This window comes from Silurus meridionalis, chromosome 4, assembly GCF_014805685.1.
Source record: "Silurus meridionalis isolate SWU-2019-XX chromosome 4, ASM1480568v1, whole genome shotgun sequence".
NCBI lineage: Eukaryota > Metazoa > Chordata > Actinopteri > Siluriformes > Siluridae > Silurus > Silurus meridionalis.
The window spans coordinates 28,537,037-28,557,954 of NC_060887.1; the positions used below are offsets into that span (position 1 = coordinate 28,537,037).

General features: G+C 37.1%; 1 protein-coding gene across 16 annotated transcripts in view; it reads right to left on the reverse strand.

Annotated features, from left to right (window-relative positions):
• The window catches only part of epb41l3a (erythrocyte membrane protein band 4.1-like 3a), a 71,374-nt gene that overhangs the window by 13,310 nt on the left and 37,146 nt on the right, over positions 1-20,918 (reverse strand). For 12 of the 16 annotated variants that reach the window (XM_046846493.1, XM_046846495.1, XM_046846500.1 and 9 more), the window contains exons 4-15: positions 20,811-20,915; positions 20,681-20,723; positions 19,837-19,912; positions 19,347-19,565; positions 17,788-17,875; positions 12,862-12,906; positions 11,482-11,634; positions 11,292-11,389; positions 9,809-9,984; positions 3,346-3,560; positions 2,244-2,291; positions 46-81 (exon numbers count right to left, since the gene is read on the reverse strand). In XM_046846493.1, the coding sequence (XP_046702449.1) occupies positions 46-81; positions 2,244-2,291; positions 3,346-3,560; positions 9,809-9,984; positions 11,292-11,389; positions 11,482-11,634; positions 12,862-12,906; positions 17,788-17,875; positions 19,347-19,565; positions 19,837-19,912; positions 20,681-20,723; positions 20,811-20,915 (1,302 nt within the window). The remainder of the gene's footprint in view (positions 1-45; positions 82-2,243; positions 2,292-3,345; positions 3,561-9,808; positions 9,985-11,291; positions 11,390-11,481; positions 11,635-12,861; positions 12,907-17,787; positions 17,876-19,346; positions 19,566-19,836; positions 19,913-20,680; positions 20,724-20,810; positions 20,916-20,918) is intronic. The other 4 variants (XM_046846502.1, XM_046846497.1, XM_046846503.1 and 1 more) reach the window with 2 other exon arrangements.

The window sequence follows — 20,918 nt, forward strand, 5'->3', positions numbered from 1 at the left end:
CTGATATTTGGAATGAAACTCATAACATTCAGAGAGTCTTCTCACCTGGTTCCTTATTTCAGATTCATCTTCCTGATCCGACTGGCAAAGAGAGGCACAGGATTAAGCATTGTTATATCATTAACAAAATCAACAGAGTAATAGTGCATCAAATATGTCAGCGAAAACAAAAATGGGGATGATGAATGAATGAATTTTTGATCTAACAGGAAATAAATAATAATGGCGGACAAAATTTACAAACAAATGGTTTTCTGAATATTAATATCTGCTTCCCCACCAATTGTAAACCTATGACTGCAAAAGGGTCAAATACCAATAATTTAGTGCTACACAGCACTTTAATCGAATAAAAATACGTAAATTGTAATTACTAAAATGTATCTCAATTGTGAAATTTATATTGAGATGCAGTTACAGTATATACAGAGATAAGCTTTAAGATTTTTTATTGTAATGCTGTAAAACATAGAGCTTAACTCGGGTCTATAGATCTTAAAATCTAGCAGTAGCGGGCGGTCAGGGCCAGCAAAGCCTTCTCTATCAGAAGCACTGACCTACATTTACAACACAAATTCTGAAATTTGTTCCATGAAATTGTATTAATTTATTCCCAACTGTTTATTCTCTTCATTTCGTAGCGTTTCTCTTGGCTGCACTGCTTCCAGTATGTGTATGTGGATGTTAGATTTTTTTGTCCAATCAGATTTCAGCCTCCATGTGCTGCCATGTCAATCTGCCCGGCGCCTTCAAAGTCAGTACTGCTGGCCTTTTTATCTTAGTCTCTATAATAAATAAATCTGTTTCTTTAACCAATCAAATTCGCCTCACAGGGCAGCTACCTGGCCCAGAATAGAGTCAGCGTTTTTCTGTTCTCTGATTGGTTGGTCAGAGGGAAAATGTTACAGCCAAGTTTGACTGGCAAAACACGTCTGTAGCGCTCGGCACACAAATACATCTGAATTAGACTTTTTTATGCCTATGGAGGAACAGAAATTTATTTGGTCTCTGACATACTTAAAAATCAATTTTCAAGAAAAGCTAGACATCATGAGGAGAGGTAGGCCAACCCAGAAGCTTGTTTGTCTCAGCCCGGGAAAGGGTTTGTTCACCACTTCCAGACCAGCAAATCTGAGTGGTACCACTGGATTACAGCCTCTGAGGAGCGGTGCAAATTATGAGTATACATCTCTGGTGAGTAGACTGTATTTTATTTACATTTTTATGTTTTTGTCATGTTATTAGACAAATATTGATTCTGAACTGCTCCAGATGATGTAGGTGCACAGTTGCGGTTGTAGTGTAGAGGTTTTGAACTTGCTTTAGTAAAATGGTTTTTATCCTTCATATGTGAAATGCCTCTCTCTTTTTATTAGGTTTTTGTATAGTATTGATGGTTTCTATAAATGCGACATGATAGTGTGGGTATTAAGAGGTGGTTTAAGTCGGGGAAAGTCCCCACTGAAGGCCTAGGTACCAAATGCATGGCCCGCCACTGAAATCTAGTGATCTTTAGACAAATGAGAAATCTGTAGATACCACTATAGCAAACTGTTAAAACAATGACTACAGAAAAAAAATACGCTGTTATGTTCAAATACACCATACGGACAAATGTCTGTAGACACCTAAAACATAAGATTTGCATTTGCTTTTTGAACCTCCCATTCCACATTTAGTCCTCATTTGCTGTTTTATAGAACCTGCACTCCTCTGGAAAGATGTTCCACTAGAATTTAAAGTGTTTTGTGGACATTTGTGTTCATTCAGCCACAAGGGTAATAGTAAAGTCAGGTACTGATGTAGGGTGAGGAGGCCTGGGGTGCAGTCAGAGTTCCAATTTATCTCAGATGTGTTCAATAGGGTTGAGGTTAGAAATCTATATCAGGCCACTCAAGATCTTTCACTCTAACCATATCCTCGCGGAGCTGGCTTTGTGCGAAGAGGCATTGTAATGCTAGTATAGACTTTTTTCTCCTTGTTCAAGTGAAGGAAACTGTAATTCTACCACATCCAAAGCTGTTCTATAAAACTGTGTGCCTCCAACTTTGTGGTAATAGTATTGGGGAAAAAACATATGGCTGAAAGATTCAGGTGTCCAAATACCTTTGCCCATATAGTATATATTGTCCAAACACAATATTTTGTAATGTAAAAAATATATACTTGATAAAAACAAACAAAGAAATTAATAATAAATGTGCTGATGTGTGTGGAAAAAGGTCATGAGCTATATTACAAACCTCAGTAGCCGTCAATTCACCATCAATAGCAGTGTCTGTAAAATCAGTCTGTAATGTGCAAACAAGCACACATCCATTTGAAAGCATGCAAAGAAAAAAAATCAATCTATTATGTCTTGTATATTTTGCATAAATTGCACTGTATGCGACATGTTGCCAAAGGGAAATAAACACTTTGAGATGTGCTGTTAGTTAAAAATGTGAAACATTTATGTCACGTTTTATTACACAATCGTTTTATTACTTTTCTATCAGTAAAGAAAATAGTGGTGGTGATATTTGGTTTGAGGTATATACTGTGGCAAATTTCTATCGAATGATGATATATTGCAGGTCATTAACCCAACTGCAAAGTCTTGCATAAGGAGGACTCATACTCAAGGAGGAAACATCCTGTTTCTGAATCTTTTAGCAGTGTTTAGTATGGCTGAGTAATAAATCATATGACACTTGTGAAGCAACATTTTCATTGAGGAAACAAAAGCCTCTTCCTTTTAGTAGCTTACAAGTTCTCCAGGTTTCCTAGGTATTATTTTAACAGCTTCACTCCCTATAGTGAGGTTGCAAACAGAAATCACTTTACTGAATGGCTTATGTGCACCCAAATTTTTTTTACTATTCAAGTGAATGTAAATGTGTGCTATTATCCTCTGGCCTAGTAGTGGACAGTTATGTACATTCTGATCACAACTTAAATGAAGTGACTTCTTTTCCAATTACAAAATCAGTCAAATAATCCTGCAATCAACATCATACATTTTAATAACAGGCCATAAAATAGAAAAATATCAATACAAAATTTGACTGCAATGTTAATCACTGGCAGCAGAGATCTGAAATAGTTTTATATTTCGTCTAGGATTCGTTTGGATTTGTTCAGACTTAGGATTCCTTTGTACCCGTACTGAGTATTATGAATATTAGCTTCTAGTACTGAATGAAGAATTAAGATATTATATTAAAACCTATTTTGATGTTTAATTACTCATGAGCTGCAAATATTATGTGATTAAATACAATGCATAAATATTACTACTTCCGTTTGTAAGGGGTTTGTTGTAGCAGGTTTCTAAGAAAAAAATATTAATAAAAGACATCCTACCCGTGTGTCTTGTCGAGCAGGACTTGGTGGACTTGGCAGGGACAGTTCTGTAGCCTTGGTTGTCTCGTCCTCCTCCTCAACAACAATGTTTTCTAGAAGCACCGCTTCTTCCTCCTCTGATTTCTTCTCCTCTGCCTTCTTCTCTGGTGTAATTGTGGTGATGAGGTCACTCATGGCGATGCCCTTTGCAGCTCCGTACAATGCTGTGCCCATCTCTACAACACACACACACACACACACACACACACACCCCATGTCATTTATTGCATAATAATTAAAATATGCAGTATGCAGAATGTTTAAAGCATGGGGGTTGATGTCATGACATTGCAATCAAAAGTAGCAAAGCCATCTTGCATTCATTTTTAAACCTACATTAACTATGAGAACAGCATAAAGCAAAGGCGAAATCAACATACAAAAAACACAAAGATGCAGCTTTCATTTCCAGATAGTGGCCTTGATCTACTACAAGACTCAAAAGCAATATTTAAGCAACACTATTATGATTCTTTTTTATAGATGGTAAACAGTTAAAGTTACAGTCAAAGCCCAGCAACCCTTTCATTCCATTAACCATACAACATTTTATACCAGTTTACAAATCGTTAGTTTATTCGTTAGGTTTAGTTAGGTGTTTTACTGCTTTTCACCTCTTCTACAGTTATAAAATAAATTGTCATTGTCATACAATAATTCATAGCTTTATACATAGATTTAGTTAAATGTGGGCATTTTGCAAAATATTTTTTTTAAATATATAAATTAAATATTGATTAATTCAAAAGACTTTAAATTATACTACCATTGAGGTAGGTTAACATTTTTACATGACCAGTTTACTGAAATGCCATCATTCTTAAAACGATGCTCAATATAACTTTTCTCCTGTATTGATTTAAAAGCACATCATTTTTTTTTTCTTTCTTTTGGCTTCTCCCATTAGGGGTCGCCACAGCGGATCATCCGCATGTTTGATTTGGCACATATTTTATCCCTCCCCATGTATCCGGGCTTGGGACCGGCACTTAGAGTGCACTGGCTTGTGCCTCCCTAATGGCTGAAAAGCACATCAATTATGTCTCTCTTTTCTTTTATACTAAATAATGTTTATAGACTTATTTTAAACAATCCTTCATGTAATTCAGTTGGTTTTACTATATTCTGTAGATAAGGATGGCAGTACATAAGTGGCATAAATTCCAAAAATGCTTACAATTTGTTTTTTAAGCCTGTATGAGGTGAAGATTAGTGCTAAAAGTAATAAATGTCGAGGAAAACAGGCTAGTGGTAAAAAATCAGGCTAACTAATACAATATATTGAAGCCAGTGGTCATTTCAGTTTCTCCATAGTTACTCTTGCATGACAAAATACTATTGAACAAGTGATGGTAACTACCTAACTACCCTAGCTAGTGGCAAATCTTGTATCCATGTCACAAACCTTACATTATCACATTTATAGTACAGTAACTTTTCACTAGTAACACTTTATTTTTCTGCAAGAATGAATAGTTTGTGAAAATTAATTTGCTGTGAAAATATTGCTGAGATATTATTGCAAACTGTAAGAAGACAGACTAGCAGAAAGGCATTGGACATATTTAAATGACTGGACCAAACCTGACCACCATTACAGATACTGCATGAGAGCTTCACATTTTAACAGGATAATACAAAGGACAAGTTATCGCTCAGTAATATGACAAAAGAACAGTCTACTTTTTTCATAATAAAAATATCAGATGGGCAAGTCAACATATAAATGCATAATGACTGACAGTCCGATCCCCTTTCCCCTTTATCACTTCAGCAACGTTTCAATCAGTGGTCTCATCTTCACGTTTCTCGTTTGGAAGATTCAGTGACGTGCTGCGCTCGCTTTCTGTTACAGTAAACAGAGAAAGTCCACTAATGTGAAATAAAAACTGTAAAATACAACACTTAGCTAACATTACACATTAACAGTATACAGTAGCGGACAGTATAATTAATATTAAAAATAACACATACAGTATTGTTCAAAATAATAGCAGTACAATGTGACTAACCAGAATAATCCAGGTTTTTTGTATATTTTTTATTGCAACGTGGCAAACAAGTTACCAGTAGGTGCAGTAGATTCTCAGAAAACAAACAAGACCCAGCATTCATGATATGCACGCTCGTAAGGCTGTGCAATTGGGCAATTAGTTGAAAGGGGTGTGTTAAAAAAAATAGCAGTGTGGCATTCAATCACTGAGGTCATCACTTTTGTGAAAAAACAGGTGTGAATCAGGTGGCCCCTATTTAAGGATGAAGCCAGCACTTGTTGAACATGCATTTGAAAGCCTGAGGAAAATGGGTCGTTCAAGACATTGTTCAGAAGAACAGCGTACTGTGATTAAAAAGTTGATTGGAGAGGGGAAAACCTATAAAGAGGTGCAAAAAATTATATTCTGTTCAGCTAAAATGATCTCCAATGCCTTAAAATGGAGAGCAAAACCAGAGAGACGTGGAAGAAAACGGAAGACAACCATCAAAATGGATCAAGAATAACCAGAATGGCAAAGGCTCAGCCAATGATCAGCTCCAGGATGATCAAAGACAGTCTGGAGTTACCTGTAAGTACTGTGACAGTTAGAAGACGTCTGTGTGAAGCTAATCTATTTTCAAGAATCCCCCGCAAAGTCCCTCTGTTAAAAAAAAGGCATGTGCAGAAGAGGTTACAATTTGCCAAAGAACACATCAACTGGCCTAAAGAGAAATAGAGGAACATTTTGTGGACTGATGAGAGTAAAATTTTTCTTTTTGGGTCCAAGGGCCACAGACAGTTTGTGAGACGACCCCCAAACTCTGAATTCAAGCCACAGTACACAGTGAAGACAGTGAAGCATGGTGGTGCAAGCATCATGATATGGGCATGCTTCTCCTACTATGGTGTTGGGCCTATTTATCGCATACCAGGGATCATGGATCAGTTTGCATATGTCAAAATACTTGAAGAGGTCATGTTGCCTTATGCTGAAGAGGACATGCCCTTGAAATGGTTGTTTCAACAAGACAATGACCCCAAACACACTAGTAAACGAGCAAAGTCTTGGTTCCAAACCAACAAAATTAATGTTATGGAGTGGCCAGCCCAATCCCGTACCTTATTCAATCGAGAACTTGTGGGGTGATATAAAAAATGCTGTTTCTGAAGCAAAACCAAAAAATGTAAATGAATTGTGGAATGTTGTTAAAAAAATCATGGAGTGGAATAACAGCTGAGAGGTGCCACAAGTTGGTTGACTCCATGCCACACAGATGTGAAGCCGTTTTAAAAAACTGTGGTCATACAACTAAATATTAGTTTAGTGATTCACAGGATTGCTAAATCCTAGAAACAAAAATGTTTGTACAAAATAGTTTTGAGTTTGTACAGTCAACGGCATACACTGCTATTTTTTTTAACACACCCCTTTCAACTAATTGCCCAATTGCACAGCCTTAAGAGCGTGCATATCATGAATGCTGGGACTTGTTTGTTTTCTGAAAATCTACTGCACCAACTGGTAACTTGTTTGCCACGTAGCAATAAAAAATATACTAAAAATCTGGATTATTCTGGTTAGTCACATTGTACTGCTATTATTTTGAACAATACTGTATATTCAATATACAGCAAAAAAAAAAAACTAAAGTAAACAATAAAAAATTGGTTTAGCCAACAATTTGGATTGCAAATGACCAAAACGGTAGTGTACACACACCACTACATTCTTGTCTACAGTTCTGTTAATAAACTCCATGTGTATGATCTCGATATGTATGTTTTTTTTTAAGTAAAGGTAGATATATGTTTTCATTTGTACTTTTCGAATTATTTTAGATTTATTCTTAATTTCTTTATGACCCAACAGCTTAATGTCTTCGATTTACCCTCGGGAATTTCCTGCGATTTTAGTCAACCAGAAACTTTGAAAAGTACTTTGAAATGACCAGTCAGTGATATGAGCCATGCTTACAAATATTCCCAGAAGACAAAAGAGTAAAAAGCTAAGCAAGGAGATTCTGTAGCTTGCAGTGAGCTTGTACATGCTGAGCTAAGAGCTTAAACAGTCAAAAGCATGCAGAGCTGGCCTGAGAATTGCAGCAGACAGACAAGTCCATTGCATCTATAATCTTCCAAATTAGCAAGCTTTTAAGGTCTAGGCTAGGGTTGTACTGTAGATGCACATATCTACCTGCTGGATTAGTGCCATTCATAGTGATAAGTGGTTTAGGTCCTGGGACTATAGTCGATGTAATTTGGGGGATGCTCCGCTGAGCTGAGGAAAAAGTCAACAGCAAAAGAAGACCTGCTGACTGGACAAATGAAAAGATGCCACATGTGTCTAAAAACTAAGATGCAGCTTTCCTATATAATATTCGACATTTATTTGTATATCTGAAATTCAGGGGGAAAACACATAAAGCATATCAACTGCTATCTGTATAACAGCTGCATGTGCTGAAATCTTGCATATGCCTGATGCTTTTAATGTGTTTTTTTTAATGTTTAAATTGTGCTTCCTGTAGAAGACTTGTACTAAAGAAATTTCATAATCATCATTCCTCCAGAAACCACATTTTTCAACTGTTGCTCAAACTATGTTCATATTCGCTTAATAGAGCTCGACTGTCTTCTTTTTCCTAAAAAGCAGTCCACAAGGTGTACAAGTTAAACAAATAGCAGCATGTGTTCGTTTTGTGATGACAGACTATGGACAATTCGCTTCAGAGGACACAAGACTGCTAAATCAAGTTAATTCGGTGTTTATCTGAAAAGCTGTATGATGCAGCAATAAGCAGTTAGCATATGCATTGCACTGGAAGCCCTAAAAGTGACAGGTACTGTATCTCACATATATCTACAGTTTGTATCATTTTGTAAAAGCATTTTGCATGAAAAGTTGTAATCAACCTGCAACTCCCAGCTATTACTTATAGGTGCTAATGCAAATTGTGTTCTTTATGCCTCTTTAAAAGTTGGCCATTTTACACATTTATGATCAAGACCAGCACAGAAGTTGATTTGTTCGTTGTAATTTCTTAATTCAGTATATACACATGTTCAATATGTGTTATGTACAAATCAGAGTGTCATTGTGATCCAAGAATTTTAACAGAGAGATTCAAAACCCAAGTGATAAAATGTGTTTTTTGTCTGATATGTCTAATATATTGTGTGTGATATGCAGTTACTGACACAAAAGGAAGTTTAACCATAGTCCTCTTTTACAGTATAGAAGAGCTAATTATAAAGGACACATAATAGAAACTACATTAGAAACAACATTCCTTAATCTATAATTTCATTTCAGGCTCATTTCAGTGAATTACATCAATGAAATGTTTCCTCACTTAATCCAAAAGAATAATAACATTAGTAGTCAAAACCCCAGTGTTAAAACTGAGATTCAAATTTAAGTCTGCTGGCTTCCGTAAGCTCTTGGGGAGCAATATGATTTTAATTTATTCCATTAATTAGAAACAAGGGTGGGGACAATAAAAATGCAAGTGTGCATTTGGCAGCAGACATTTTAAGACTTCCCTGTGGTGGGTCTTTCTGTCTTACTCTCAACAATGTGTTTTAGGAAAAGAAAGGAACAAAACAATGTTGGAGTTTAACAGAGAAGCCGCCCCAGCACAGCAACAAGCACTTCTCAGAAGAGACACCAAAAAGCAACTTGGAAGACATTGATGAAGGTCTGGTGCCAGCTGATAAAAACAGTGGGTAGAGAAAGAGTAAAGGCCATGCTGGATGAAAAAGGCAATGTGAACACAAAGGATAACAATGACACAAACTCCACTGAGGCTGACTGACATGCTGCCATTAGCAGAGGCACAAAAACATGTTGGCATCATTGTGGGGAAACAGTTTGGATTGCTAAGGTGTGTGAGCTCTTGGCCAAGTAAGATTAAGAAATACAACACTGTAAAACTGATTATGGTAATGGAGTGTGTAAAAGTCAAACAATTTCTACTGATACAGTATAAGATACTACAGTCACAAATGTATTATAATTACTTTATGCTAGACAATGTCTTATAGTAATTCACTACAGTAGCTGGAACTGGTAGTGGGCTTTGCTTAAGCCTGTTTTATCAGAGGAAATAATGTTTCAACAATGTCACTGAATAGCACATCAGCTCTGCAGTCATTAAACTTGACCTTACTCTTTAAATTAGAGACACTTTTAACTGAACATTAATCAGTTTTGCATTTTGAGCTTGTAAAATATTTTAATTAGTAAAGATAAATTTACATAATGCAATCCATTTAGGCTCAGGTTTTTAATGCCTTAATAAGTAGCAGCAATTTTGTTCAGTTATGTTAATCACTTCCTTATAACTGTATAGATTTAATTTGCATAACTTAAACATTTTATATGCAAACACATTGAATATAGCACTTCACCATAGACTACAGATATACTAAACAAAAGACTGAACCAACCTCCATCTAGACTGCGGGACATGATGTAGCGTTTGCTGGTGGAACGCTCGAAGAAGGGAGCTGGACGAACTATTTGTGAACTGGCCCGTCTCGTTTGGACTTGGGTTCGGCCACTGTAGCGGAACTTGGAACCAAGAGTCAGGAACTTCTTAGGTGGAGTTTCAGGAGATACCAACCTAGTAAATAATGTTCATATGCTTTGGTTACCTAATGCTAATAGGTCAGTGCAACAACAGTCACATAACCAAACAGATATCAAAATTGTATTATTCACCAAAGTCAACAAGCCTTTACAAACTGCACATAAAATCCTTAAATTCTACCGTATACACACACACAATATGGACAAACGTATTGAGACATTCCAACATTTCCCAAAACTGGAGGTACACAAATGTATAGGGTGTCCTTGGATGCAGTAGCAGTCAATTTTCCTTTCACTTAAGCTAGGGGACACAAATCTGTTCCAGCATGACAATGCTCTAAATCACAACATAAAGTCCATAAAGATATGGTTGGAGTAAAAGATCTTGTGTAGCCTGCTATAGAGCTTCAGCCCTAACCCTATAGAACACATTTGGGGTGAACTAGAAACTGACTGCATCCCAGGACTCCTAATGCATGATAGTGGTAATAGCTAATAATATTATCTAATAATAATATCTAATAATAATGCCCTTTTGGCTGAATGAGCACAAATCCCCACAAGCACACTTCAAAATCTAGTGGAACATTTTCCCAGAAGTGTAGAGGTTATTGAATGAAAGCCAAACATCTATTAAATGTTACTTGAGGCTTTGTTTTGTTAAGGAAATGATAGTTCACTTTTCTGTGGCCCACTTTTCCACATCATTAAGTGTGTGCGATTTTACCCCGAGATACAGTTTACTGCTCAGAACTGTAGGTTGCTTTCCTTTAGAGCTTGAATTCTAGAATGTGTTGATGAATTTCTATCATTATGGCTTGTAGTGTTTGATTAATTAACAGTGATAGAATGAGTCTTCAGTTCAAACTCTTGGCAACAGACTGAAAGTTATTCTGGTAAAAAAAAAGTCTAAGGCCAGAAGACTTTTTGAGGTTTATGGTTACTCTGTAACATAAAAATTTATTTTTGAAAACAAGTGATACTAACCAAACAAGATAAATGCTCCAGAATAAAATTAACTATAGACTAATAAATTCGAGAAATTTCCCCAATGTGGGACAAATAAAGGTATATCTTATCTTATAATTAAAAAATTACTGCAGTATATTAAGTTCAAACAATTTCTGTAATAAAACCAATAATCATATTTAATAAGGTACTATCACACATCACACACCCCCTTACTGATTATTTTTCTATAGTTGTATGTTCTTTGTATGTCCCCATTTCTTTACATAACCATATTTCTAAACCATGAAAATGTAAGAACTGACCAAAAGTTATTACTAATCATTGCAGACTATTAAAAAAAAATCCTCCTACTCTTACAATTCTCACCTGAAAAATGTGTGGTGCTCCACACAAACCTTCCACAGTCTCTTGGCTGCTCTATGGTTGGGGAGTTTGAAGCCGATCGTGCTTTCAAACTGCTCAAACTAGACAATAGCAATGTACAAAAAAACACATTTCGTTCATTTGTCAGCATTTTGCATTATAAGTCCTTGCAGTATGTAAGTTCTGAATTCACCTCTCCAGGTCGGATTTTGATGTAGAAGTTATTCCTTTTGTAGGAGATCTTGAGGACTTTGGGCCAAGCAAACCTGTTTATGCGCAGCCGGTCACGGTAGATAAGGAGGCCAGATGAACACACTCCTAGCATTATCTCCACCCCCTCTGAGTCCTAAAGAATAATCAGATACATATCTGGGACATTGCATAAACAAAGAAACAACAATCACAGGACAAACAGCTTAAGTTTTCTAAATGGCTCCAAAGTAATATGTCAAATTTTATAAAAACAAAATAATAATAATCTTTCAGTAGAGATCTGCTGGGAGCCAAAATGCTCTGCTGGTGTATCAAGCCTATCAGAAAAGTTTAATATTATCTTTTTATCAATGGCTGATCGAAATGTAAAATGATTTGTAAACAGTGTGACACTGTAATAACGCAATGTTGAGTGTACAGATGTGAAGAAAAATTGAATGTGGAACCAATGTTAAGCAGTCCATGAGGTAAGACCCCTGAGAGAGAAGAAAATGCACTAGACATTCAGCAGGCAATGTGAAGACTAATCTGGTTCTTTTTTGGGCTGTGTAAATGTCATTGGTCAGCCCCACATGTCTTTGTGCTCCAATTGTGTGCAGTACTAGCACAGCATACAATTCTCTGACAGGTCCGCTTCAAATGATCGCTCACAAAACGAATGCAATTTTGTTTCTCGTCTGTGCGATGGGTTATCACAATGAGGGTTACTGAGATTTTTTGGGCATTCAGAATATGACACAAAAATAAGCCTTTTAAAGATGGGTATGCATTTCACAGCTGACAGATGCTGTACAAAACACTATTGGCATCTACTTAATTCAACATCTAGGATAAACGATCACAACTGGCTTTGCACCTATTAATTATTAGAGATATTAAAACTATTAAGCCTACACACACACAAAAACCATTACAACAATCTTTCAAGAAGTTTTCAGGATAGGATAATGGATGTCATAAATACAAGTGGGTGTTTAACACCTTCTGACTAATGACTGTGACTAATGCTACTTGTTGATGTGATGTTTAATTGATAGTGATGGAACGCTTTAAAAAATGTTTACAAAGTAATGAATAGTTTACAGAAATGATAGCTTGATTACCCTGGGACTGAACAATGCTTTCTATGGTAACATGTGAAACATGTAGAACTATGAGAAGATCTTTCTCTGGGGAATGTAACCTCTGCAAACAGGCATACTGAGAATAGGCAGTGGGCCACAATAGTGTATGTATTGTGGCTAAATCAGCTGCAGCTCAGACAATGGGACTCTTCACTTCATGGTCATGCACGAAGACTAAGGTCAGACGGAAGAAGCATACAAACATACAAGGACACACAGATGCACAAATGCCTTACCTCTCCTTTAGCTGGAGACAAGCACTCAAAGAAGCTTCCTACCAACTAGGCCATTCAGTAAAAAAAAGGGAAAAAGAAGAGGGCTGATCTAACCAAAGTGAGGGACATTTTCCATGCTCATCATTGCTTGGTCTCTTGTAATATAAGATGAGACCGCTCAATGACCATTTATGGGATGATATATATCTTACACATCATCAACTGAAGATGAAAAATCACTGGGGTTAGCAGTGTTATGAAAGTTTTTTTATTTTTGTTTTTTCCAACAGTCGCCAATTGTTTTAAAATTAACCTGTAATGAAACAATCATTAATGCTTCCATGCTCTATAATTTGCAAAAGAAAATGATGTATTCATAAGCAAATGTAATTAAATTTTTTTATAAAAGTATTATGCAATATGAAAAATAGTCTAATATTCTTCATCAACTGACAGATTATATTTAATGCCACTTACTATTAAATTAGTTTGACAGAATGTTTACCTCATAATTGTTTATTCAGCCCTAAGGGGAGCCTCATTATACCAAATTGCACAACAAAACTTTTTTTTCCAATAAGAATTACATTTGGTTTAATTTAGTTTAAATGCTGCATATACTGAAGTAGATAAAACAATAATATTCTTGAATGTGTCAAAGTTTTATTTACTTTGCAAAAGATTCTACATAGGTAAATCTATCAATTTCATTATAAACCAACAGCACAGAGCAAATTAATTTGTTATATGTTATATATGCCAAATTGTGCCTTTGTTATTCGAGGGGTGAATAGTCCTTACACTGTTACACTGCACTTTGGACATAAAATGCTACAAAAAACACACAGAGATACATAAAAAATAACACATAACATAAATTATGTCACGTATAAGTGGATTGGCATTTTAGAAACATATATGATCAACGTGTGATGGGAAAACATACATTCTAGAGTCATTCTTGGCATTAATAAATTATGTATGTAGGAGACATGAACTATAGACATTTACACACATACATTGCATCAGTATGTGCGTGCACCTTGGAAAACCTTTTCATACATATAGTTTAGAAAAACTACAGGCTAAAATATAACATTCTTCGATTTGCATGTAAACTTTAATAATTCAATTTAATCTGTGAGGAGATAGCTGTGACCCAGGACCATCACAGACTTTTCAACATTTGTATCTCATTACAAACTATTAATTAGCCTTATATCCATTTCAAAACAGCAAGTAGCTAGCCAACAATTTGATCAAAGATTGACATTCAATGTGTGAGCAAAGCAGATTCATTATTTTTTCTTTACCACCATATTTGTTTAACTGACTTTACCCAATACAAACTGGCAGATTTAATTTAGAAAAACAACAAAAATGTATGTATGTATACATACATATATTAGAGGTGTAACAGTACATGTATTTGTTGCAAAATATTTCGGTACAGGGCTTTCAATTCGGTACACAGGTGACCGCAATTTTGTTTAGTCTTGACTTCGCACTTTGAGCATTTTTTTATTTTTATTATTATTATTGTCAGAGAACCACCAGCCACGCCTCCCTCCTGCACTCCAGCACACTCGCACAGCCTCTCCTACCTACTAATCACCCACACCTGTTTCAAATCTACACTCCCCTTTATAAGGCCCCTCGTTCCCACTCGCTCACTGTCCGATCTACAGTTTGCACTATAGATCATCCCTGGACTTCCTATGCTCTGTACCCTACCCGTTTTTCAGTGTTTGCTTCTCTGGAAACTAAGGCAAATAAAACTTAATTGACTTTATTCCGGTTTCCGACTCTTAATCCATGCGTGACAGAAGATCGGACCATGAACCGATATCTTACCTCGATGTATCCACAGCCAGTTCCCATCTTGGATCCTATTAAGGAACTCGCCGCCGCTCTCTCCGGGAGGCCTTCGCTCTGACCTCTACCAGTGGGGGTTTACCACCCACCTCCAGCAGCCCAATGGCTCTTCCAGCTTCTTATTCCGGGACGCGGCTGAGTCCAACGGCTTCCTCCTGCATGTCAACCTCTATATAGAGATGCAGCCTCACAAGTTTCCCAGCGACTGATCCAATGTAGCGTTTCTGATTTCTTTGCTAACTGAGAAAGCTCTGTCATGGGCGAGAGCCATATGGAGCACCAATAGCGACATAACTACCCCATACAAGCGTCTAAACCCCCGGCAAGCTAAATAAGCCCTATTTCTCACATGCTTCCACTTCAACATGACAGAATGGCAAGCCCTGTCTTGGATCCTTGGCCCCGACAAGCACACGGACCCCGAACCTATTGTTCCGCCCAATCTAATTCTTAGCCCCATTGTCTTGATCCGTGCGTGACAGAAGATTGGACCATGATCCGATATCTTATCGGTTTTTGCTTATTTGGGATTTGGAGGTGGAAATCCGGACGACGACCGAGGGAGCGTCAACCCCCACGGGATGTCCAGAAGGGAAAAACGCTTGTTCCTGGGCCTTGCCATCAAACCATACTAAGGTCGATCCCCTGATCCTCCTGGCCGAAATTGTGTCTGACCGGGGACCCCAGTTCACATTCCCTGATGGAAGGCGTTCTTCCGGCTCCTAGGGGTCACAATCAACCTGTCATCTGGATATCACCCACAGACTAACGGCCAGACTGAGCGGAAGATACAGGAGCTGGGACGCTACCTCCGGTCTTACCGCAACCAGGATCAAGCAAGCTGGAACCATTTCCTTCCCTAGGCCAAGTACGCGCAGAACTTCTTGTGCCAGGAAGCCACCGGCCTGACCCCATTCTAATGCGTGCTAGGCTACCAGCCACCGCTTTTCCCCTGGACGGATGAAACCCTTTACACCCCCTACCACAGAGGACCCTGGAGTCAATGTAGATCCTCCTCCTCTGGAGATACTGGACCAGCCATCAGTGTACTCCGTCCAGGAGATTTTGAACTTGGGACATATGGATCGGAGAAACGCTCTTGGGTCACCAGACAGAACGTATTGGACCCAGTGCTCCTGGAGGAGTTTCACGTAAGTCATCCTGACCGCCCCGCACCGCCGAGTTAGGGCATCAAGAGCCACGCCTGGAGGAGGAGGTAATGTCAGAGAACCACCAACCATGCCTCCCTCCTGCACTCAGCACACTCGCTCAGACTCTCCTTCCTACTAATCACCCACCCCTGTCTCTAATCTACACTCGCCTTTATAAGGCCCCCGTTCCCACTCGCTCACTGTTTGCACTATAGATCATTCCTGGACTTTCTATGCTCTGTACCCTACCTGTTTTCTGGTGCTGGCTTTTCTGGAAGCTCCTGCTTCGTGCACTAAGGCAAATAAAGCTTAATTGACTTTATTCCGGTTTCTGATTCTTGATCCGTGCGTGACCATTATTAAACATTAAAACATACACAACAATGCCAGGGGTAAAATAAAAAAAAAAAGAAACTAAAGTAAGTGTATTGTCACTGTAGCTACTCTGTCATAGAACCACCAGTCACGCCTCCCGCCAACTCTCAACACTCTCGCTCAGCCTCTCCCACCTATTAATCACCAGCACCTGTTTCCCATTAACCCATTGCCCTTAAAAGGTCCCTCTTCCCTTCATTCGCCGTCCGATCTACCGTATACTACCTTAGATCACCCGGACTACATACTGCTCTTGCGATCCCCCGAGTTTCCTATGCTCCTCGCTACACTTCTTGTGAAGCACGCTACAGCTAAGTCTATTCTATGTACTCCCGTTTCTTATTCTCCTGTGTTTATTCTGTTAAAGATCAATTAACGACACCTTGTTTCGCTCCCGGATTATATTCCGACATCTGGTGTATCCGTGACATACTCACTCCGTACCTGAAATTGAATTTGTTTTGTGCATGCATTAAAATGATAAAGAATCGATAGTGCTAGTGCAACCACTATCCAGGAAAGGGCCCGTGGCTAACACTAGGGCTATGGATTCAAGATTCAAGATTTTTTTTTTGTCAAAAACAGTTATATGCATGATATAACTTGCAGGAGAAAATCCTGACAATTCCGCATATTGAGATAGTGAAAGAATAAAGGATGAAAACATTTGTTAAAGTATGCTAAAATAAGCAGAACAGTTAAGTAGATCATATCTTAAGAAAATGTAAAATTTAAATGTAAAACACACACACACACACACACACACACACACACACACACACACACACACACACACACACACACCTGTATTACCAAAATGGTCTAACAAATGTAAACTATTTAATTAAATTTTTTCAATTTATTTCATTTAATCGATTTATATGTGCCGATTTATTTGATGACTCAATTTAATCAATATAATAAAAAAGTTTAATGCATGCATTTTATTTATTCTATTTTTTATAAAATATTATAAAATATTATTTTATATATTATTTAACCAAGCAGGAATTTTATTTAAAATTGTTATTAAAATATAAACAGTTTAAATGTTCACAAATATTATAATAATAATAATAATCTGTGTTTATGAAAAATTTGTTCCCCCTAACTTTACCAAAATTTAACCTAACCATTACTTAAAAACCAAGTTATGTACCGAATCATGAAATTTGTGTACAGTTACACCCCTAAAAATAAATAAAATAAATATATGTATATGTTGGACATCATTGGATCCAATATATTTTGCATTATGTTGGTCAGTGGAAACCTATTAATTATGAGCTAAATTCAAAATAAAACAAAATAATTTTAAAAAAGTCAGCAATCACAGTCTACAGTAACAAACAGTAAATAAGATGAACTGAAAGTTTTATATTTTTATTGTTTAAAACAAATTCGTTTTGGAAGCAAATTCCTTCAAAATGACAAAAAATGTTATTTTCATGTTAGAGGCTGTCATGCTACGAGCTACTACATGACTCCAGTTCCCCCTTTCTTAGAATGATGTAACAAAGCAAAAAGATAAAGCGAGTTTCTTTACCTTGGCATGATGTAGGTCCACTCCATACATCGAAAGCTTTTTGACGTTCTCTAAAAAATGCATTTCAGCCTCAGCTGGCATCATCCCTCTGGTGGAAGATGGACAATATATAATACACATTTTCAAAAAACCTTACTGACTTTAATAGAGCTATAAGAATTTGCATCGTTAAACATTAAAATATACCATGCACAATATATACAACTATATACAGTATCTCACAAAAGTGAGTATACCCCTCACATTTCAGCAACCATTTTATCATGTTCTTAAGGGACAATACTATAGAAATGAAACTTGGATATATTTTAGATTCATTAATCTGCAGCTTGTATAGCAGTACAGATTTACTGTCCTCTGAAAATAACTCAACATACAGCCATTATTGTCTAAATAACTGGCACCAAATGTGACTTCAGTAAAAACATGTCAAAAGAGTGTTGAACGTGTCAATATTTTGTGTGAGCACCATTGTTATGTAGCACTGGCTTAATCCTCCTGGATATGGAATTCACCAGAGCTGCACAGATTGTTGCTGGGATCCTCTTCTACTCCTCCATCATGATATTACGGAGCTGCTGGATGTTAGACACACGGCGCTTCTCCACCTTCCGCTTGAGGATGCCCCACAGTTGCTCAATAGGGTTCAGGTCTGGAGACATACTTGGCCACTCAATCACCTTCAGCAAGGCAGTTGTCACCTTGGCAGTGTGTCTGGGGTCGTTATGTTGGAAAATTGCTGTTCGGACCATTTTCTGAAGGGACGGCTTCGTGTTTTGCTTCAGTATGTCACAGTACATGTTGGAATTCATGTTTCCCTCAATGAACAGGACATGGTTCCATTAATCCATGTTCTTGGACAGGTTTTCTTCAGCAAACTGTTTGCAGACTTTCCTGTGATCCAGCTTCAGATAAGGCTTTCTTCTTGGATGATGACCATGCAAAGCGGTTTTAATGCAGTGTGCGGCATATGGTCTGAGCACTGACATGTGGACCTTCCACTTCTGCAACCTCTAAAGCAATGATGGCAGCACTCATGCATCTGTTTTTTTAAGACAGCTTTTGCACCTCAACTCAACTTCTTTGATCAACCCTTGCAAGGCCTGTTCCGAGTGGAACGTGTCTTGGAAAACCTCCATGACCCTGGCCCTGGTCAGTAAAAGAGAATTGTACTCAAAGCATTACATTTTAACTGCTCTAATACAAGATACACAAATTTGTAAGGTCCTGTCAAGTAGACATATATATGAACATGATGAATAGGACATGTGGCTTTGCACGGTTACACAGCATACAGCTGTTATCACTTAGGGTGTACAACATTATTGTTGGCAGTTATTTAAACAATAATGGTTGTATGTTGGGTTATTTTTTAGAGGACAGTAATTCTATACTTCTATACAAGCTGCACATTGACTCCTCTAAAACATATCCAAGTTTCATTTCTATAGTATTGTCCCTTGAGAAGAAATATTAAAATGGTTGCTGAAATGTGAGGGGTGTACTCACTTTTGTAAAATACTGTAAATATCTCTTGGAAAAGACTATGTGAAGCGCACTTGTAGGTCTTGTGGAGCTCCATGACTTTCTCTTCAAGTTCCTTGGTTTGGTTGGGAGCGAAGCGGAAATCGCCCACGTAGTCAGTGCTGTACTCATCTGGATCGTAATCTCCCAATTCTGATTGGACTGTATAGGAACCGAGCACTGTGTGTGTGGCAAAGGAGCAAGGAAGACGGCCAGACACTATATCATCTCTCAACTGTAGACATAGGTAATACCTGAAATACAAAGAGAAACAAGCAGACAGCAATAAAAAACATGCATCTTTTTCCAAGAAGGCAATTAAATTGAAGCATATCAATTACAATATGCAATTACAATGAAGAAAGCTAAAAATCAAGAAAATGTTTAACTAAATAAATAGTACCACTCCAAAAGGACTAGCAATAAGAAATACAAGCACACATGAATAGGATTAACAATTCTCTAAATAATTCTGCTTGCACGTTCAAGTGTTTTTGTTACTGCAATTTAACAGATTGCTCTGACCTTGTGATGTCCTCAGAGAGCTGAGCAGGGTCAGGGGGATAAAACTTCACATTGAAAGAGAAATTCCAGGCAACTCCTGAAAGAAAAGAACAGAAAATAAATCACCCATAGTAGTAATGGCTAAGACTTCAATGACACTCTTTCAAAGCTGAAAGCTATTATGAATCATTTCATTTGCCTGACTGGTAACTTAAAAGCAAACGTCTGGAACAGTAGGTCAAGAGATTTAAAACAGAAAAATGCAAATGTAACAGAAAGACCAAGATAAAATCAAAATTACAATAATTTTCATTACATCACAAGACAGTGTAATGAACTCTGTTTCGATGCACTATGTACAGAATAGAACATTTAGCAGGGCCCAATTCAGATAATTATTATATTATGTAAAAAAATGAATTAATTGATATTTGATAATTATTGAGTGTTACTGTGTCGTGTCATCTACTTAGTTTCTACATTTTTCATTTTAATAACAATGATCAATTTGCACAATAGTACCTCCTGTGAATTTAGATTAAAATTTAAATGAAAAGCTCCATGTAAGCTAATCATAAACCTATTAATTATATAACAAGTTTGTTATGTAATACAAGCTAACTGACAAGATTATATATTTTTCACTAGACTTGGTAATATTTTATCAAGACTAATCCATGTGGTTTAGTTTCAACCCAATGCTTTCTAAACACGTTTCAACTGTGCATTCCCCAGAAAAATCAACTGGAAACGTTTAATTTATACATTTAAATACATTATTTATTTAGATTTTTAGTAAAAAGCCCAACTGTACATGATGTATGCTGAATTATCTACACACATGCACTAGTTTACAAGCACTTACCCCTGATTTGCTTCTTCATGTCTTTGGCTGGGTCTAACCAGTTCTGTGGAAATAAAAATGCTCTTAGAATATTCTGCATAAATAAAAGATCGTAAATTGTTTTCACATCTTAAAATAAGAAAAAGCCCACCTTCTGATTTTCAGCATCACGGAATGTTATTCCAAAGTAGTCTTTCTCCAGAAGGTTAAGATGTTCACAGACTTTGTCAAAAATCACCTGGCCTTTGTCTCGCTTCTA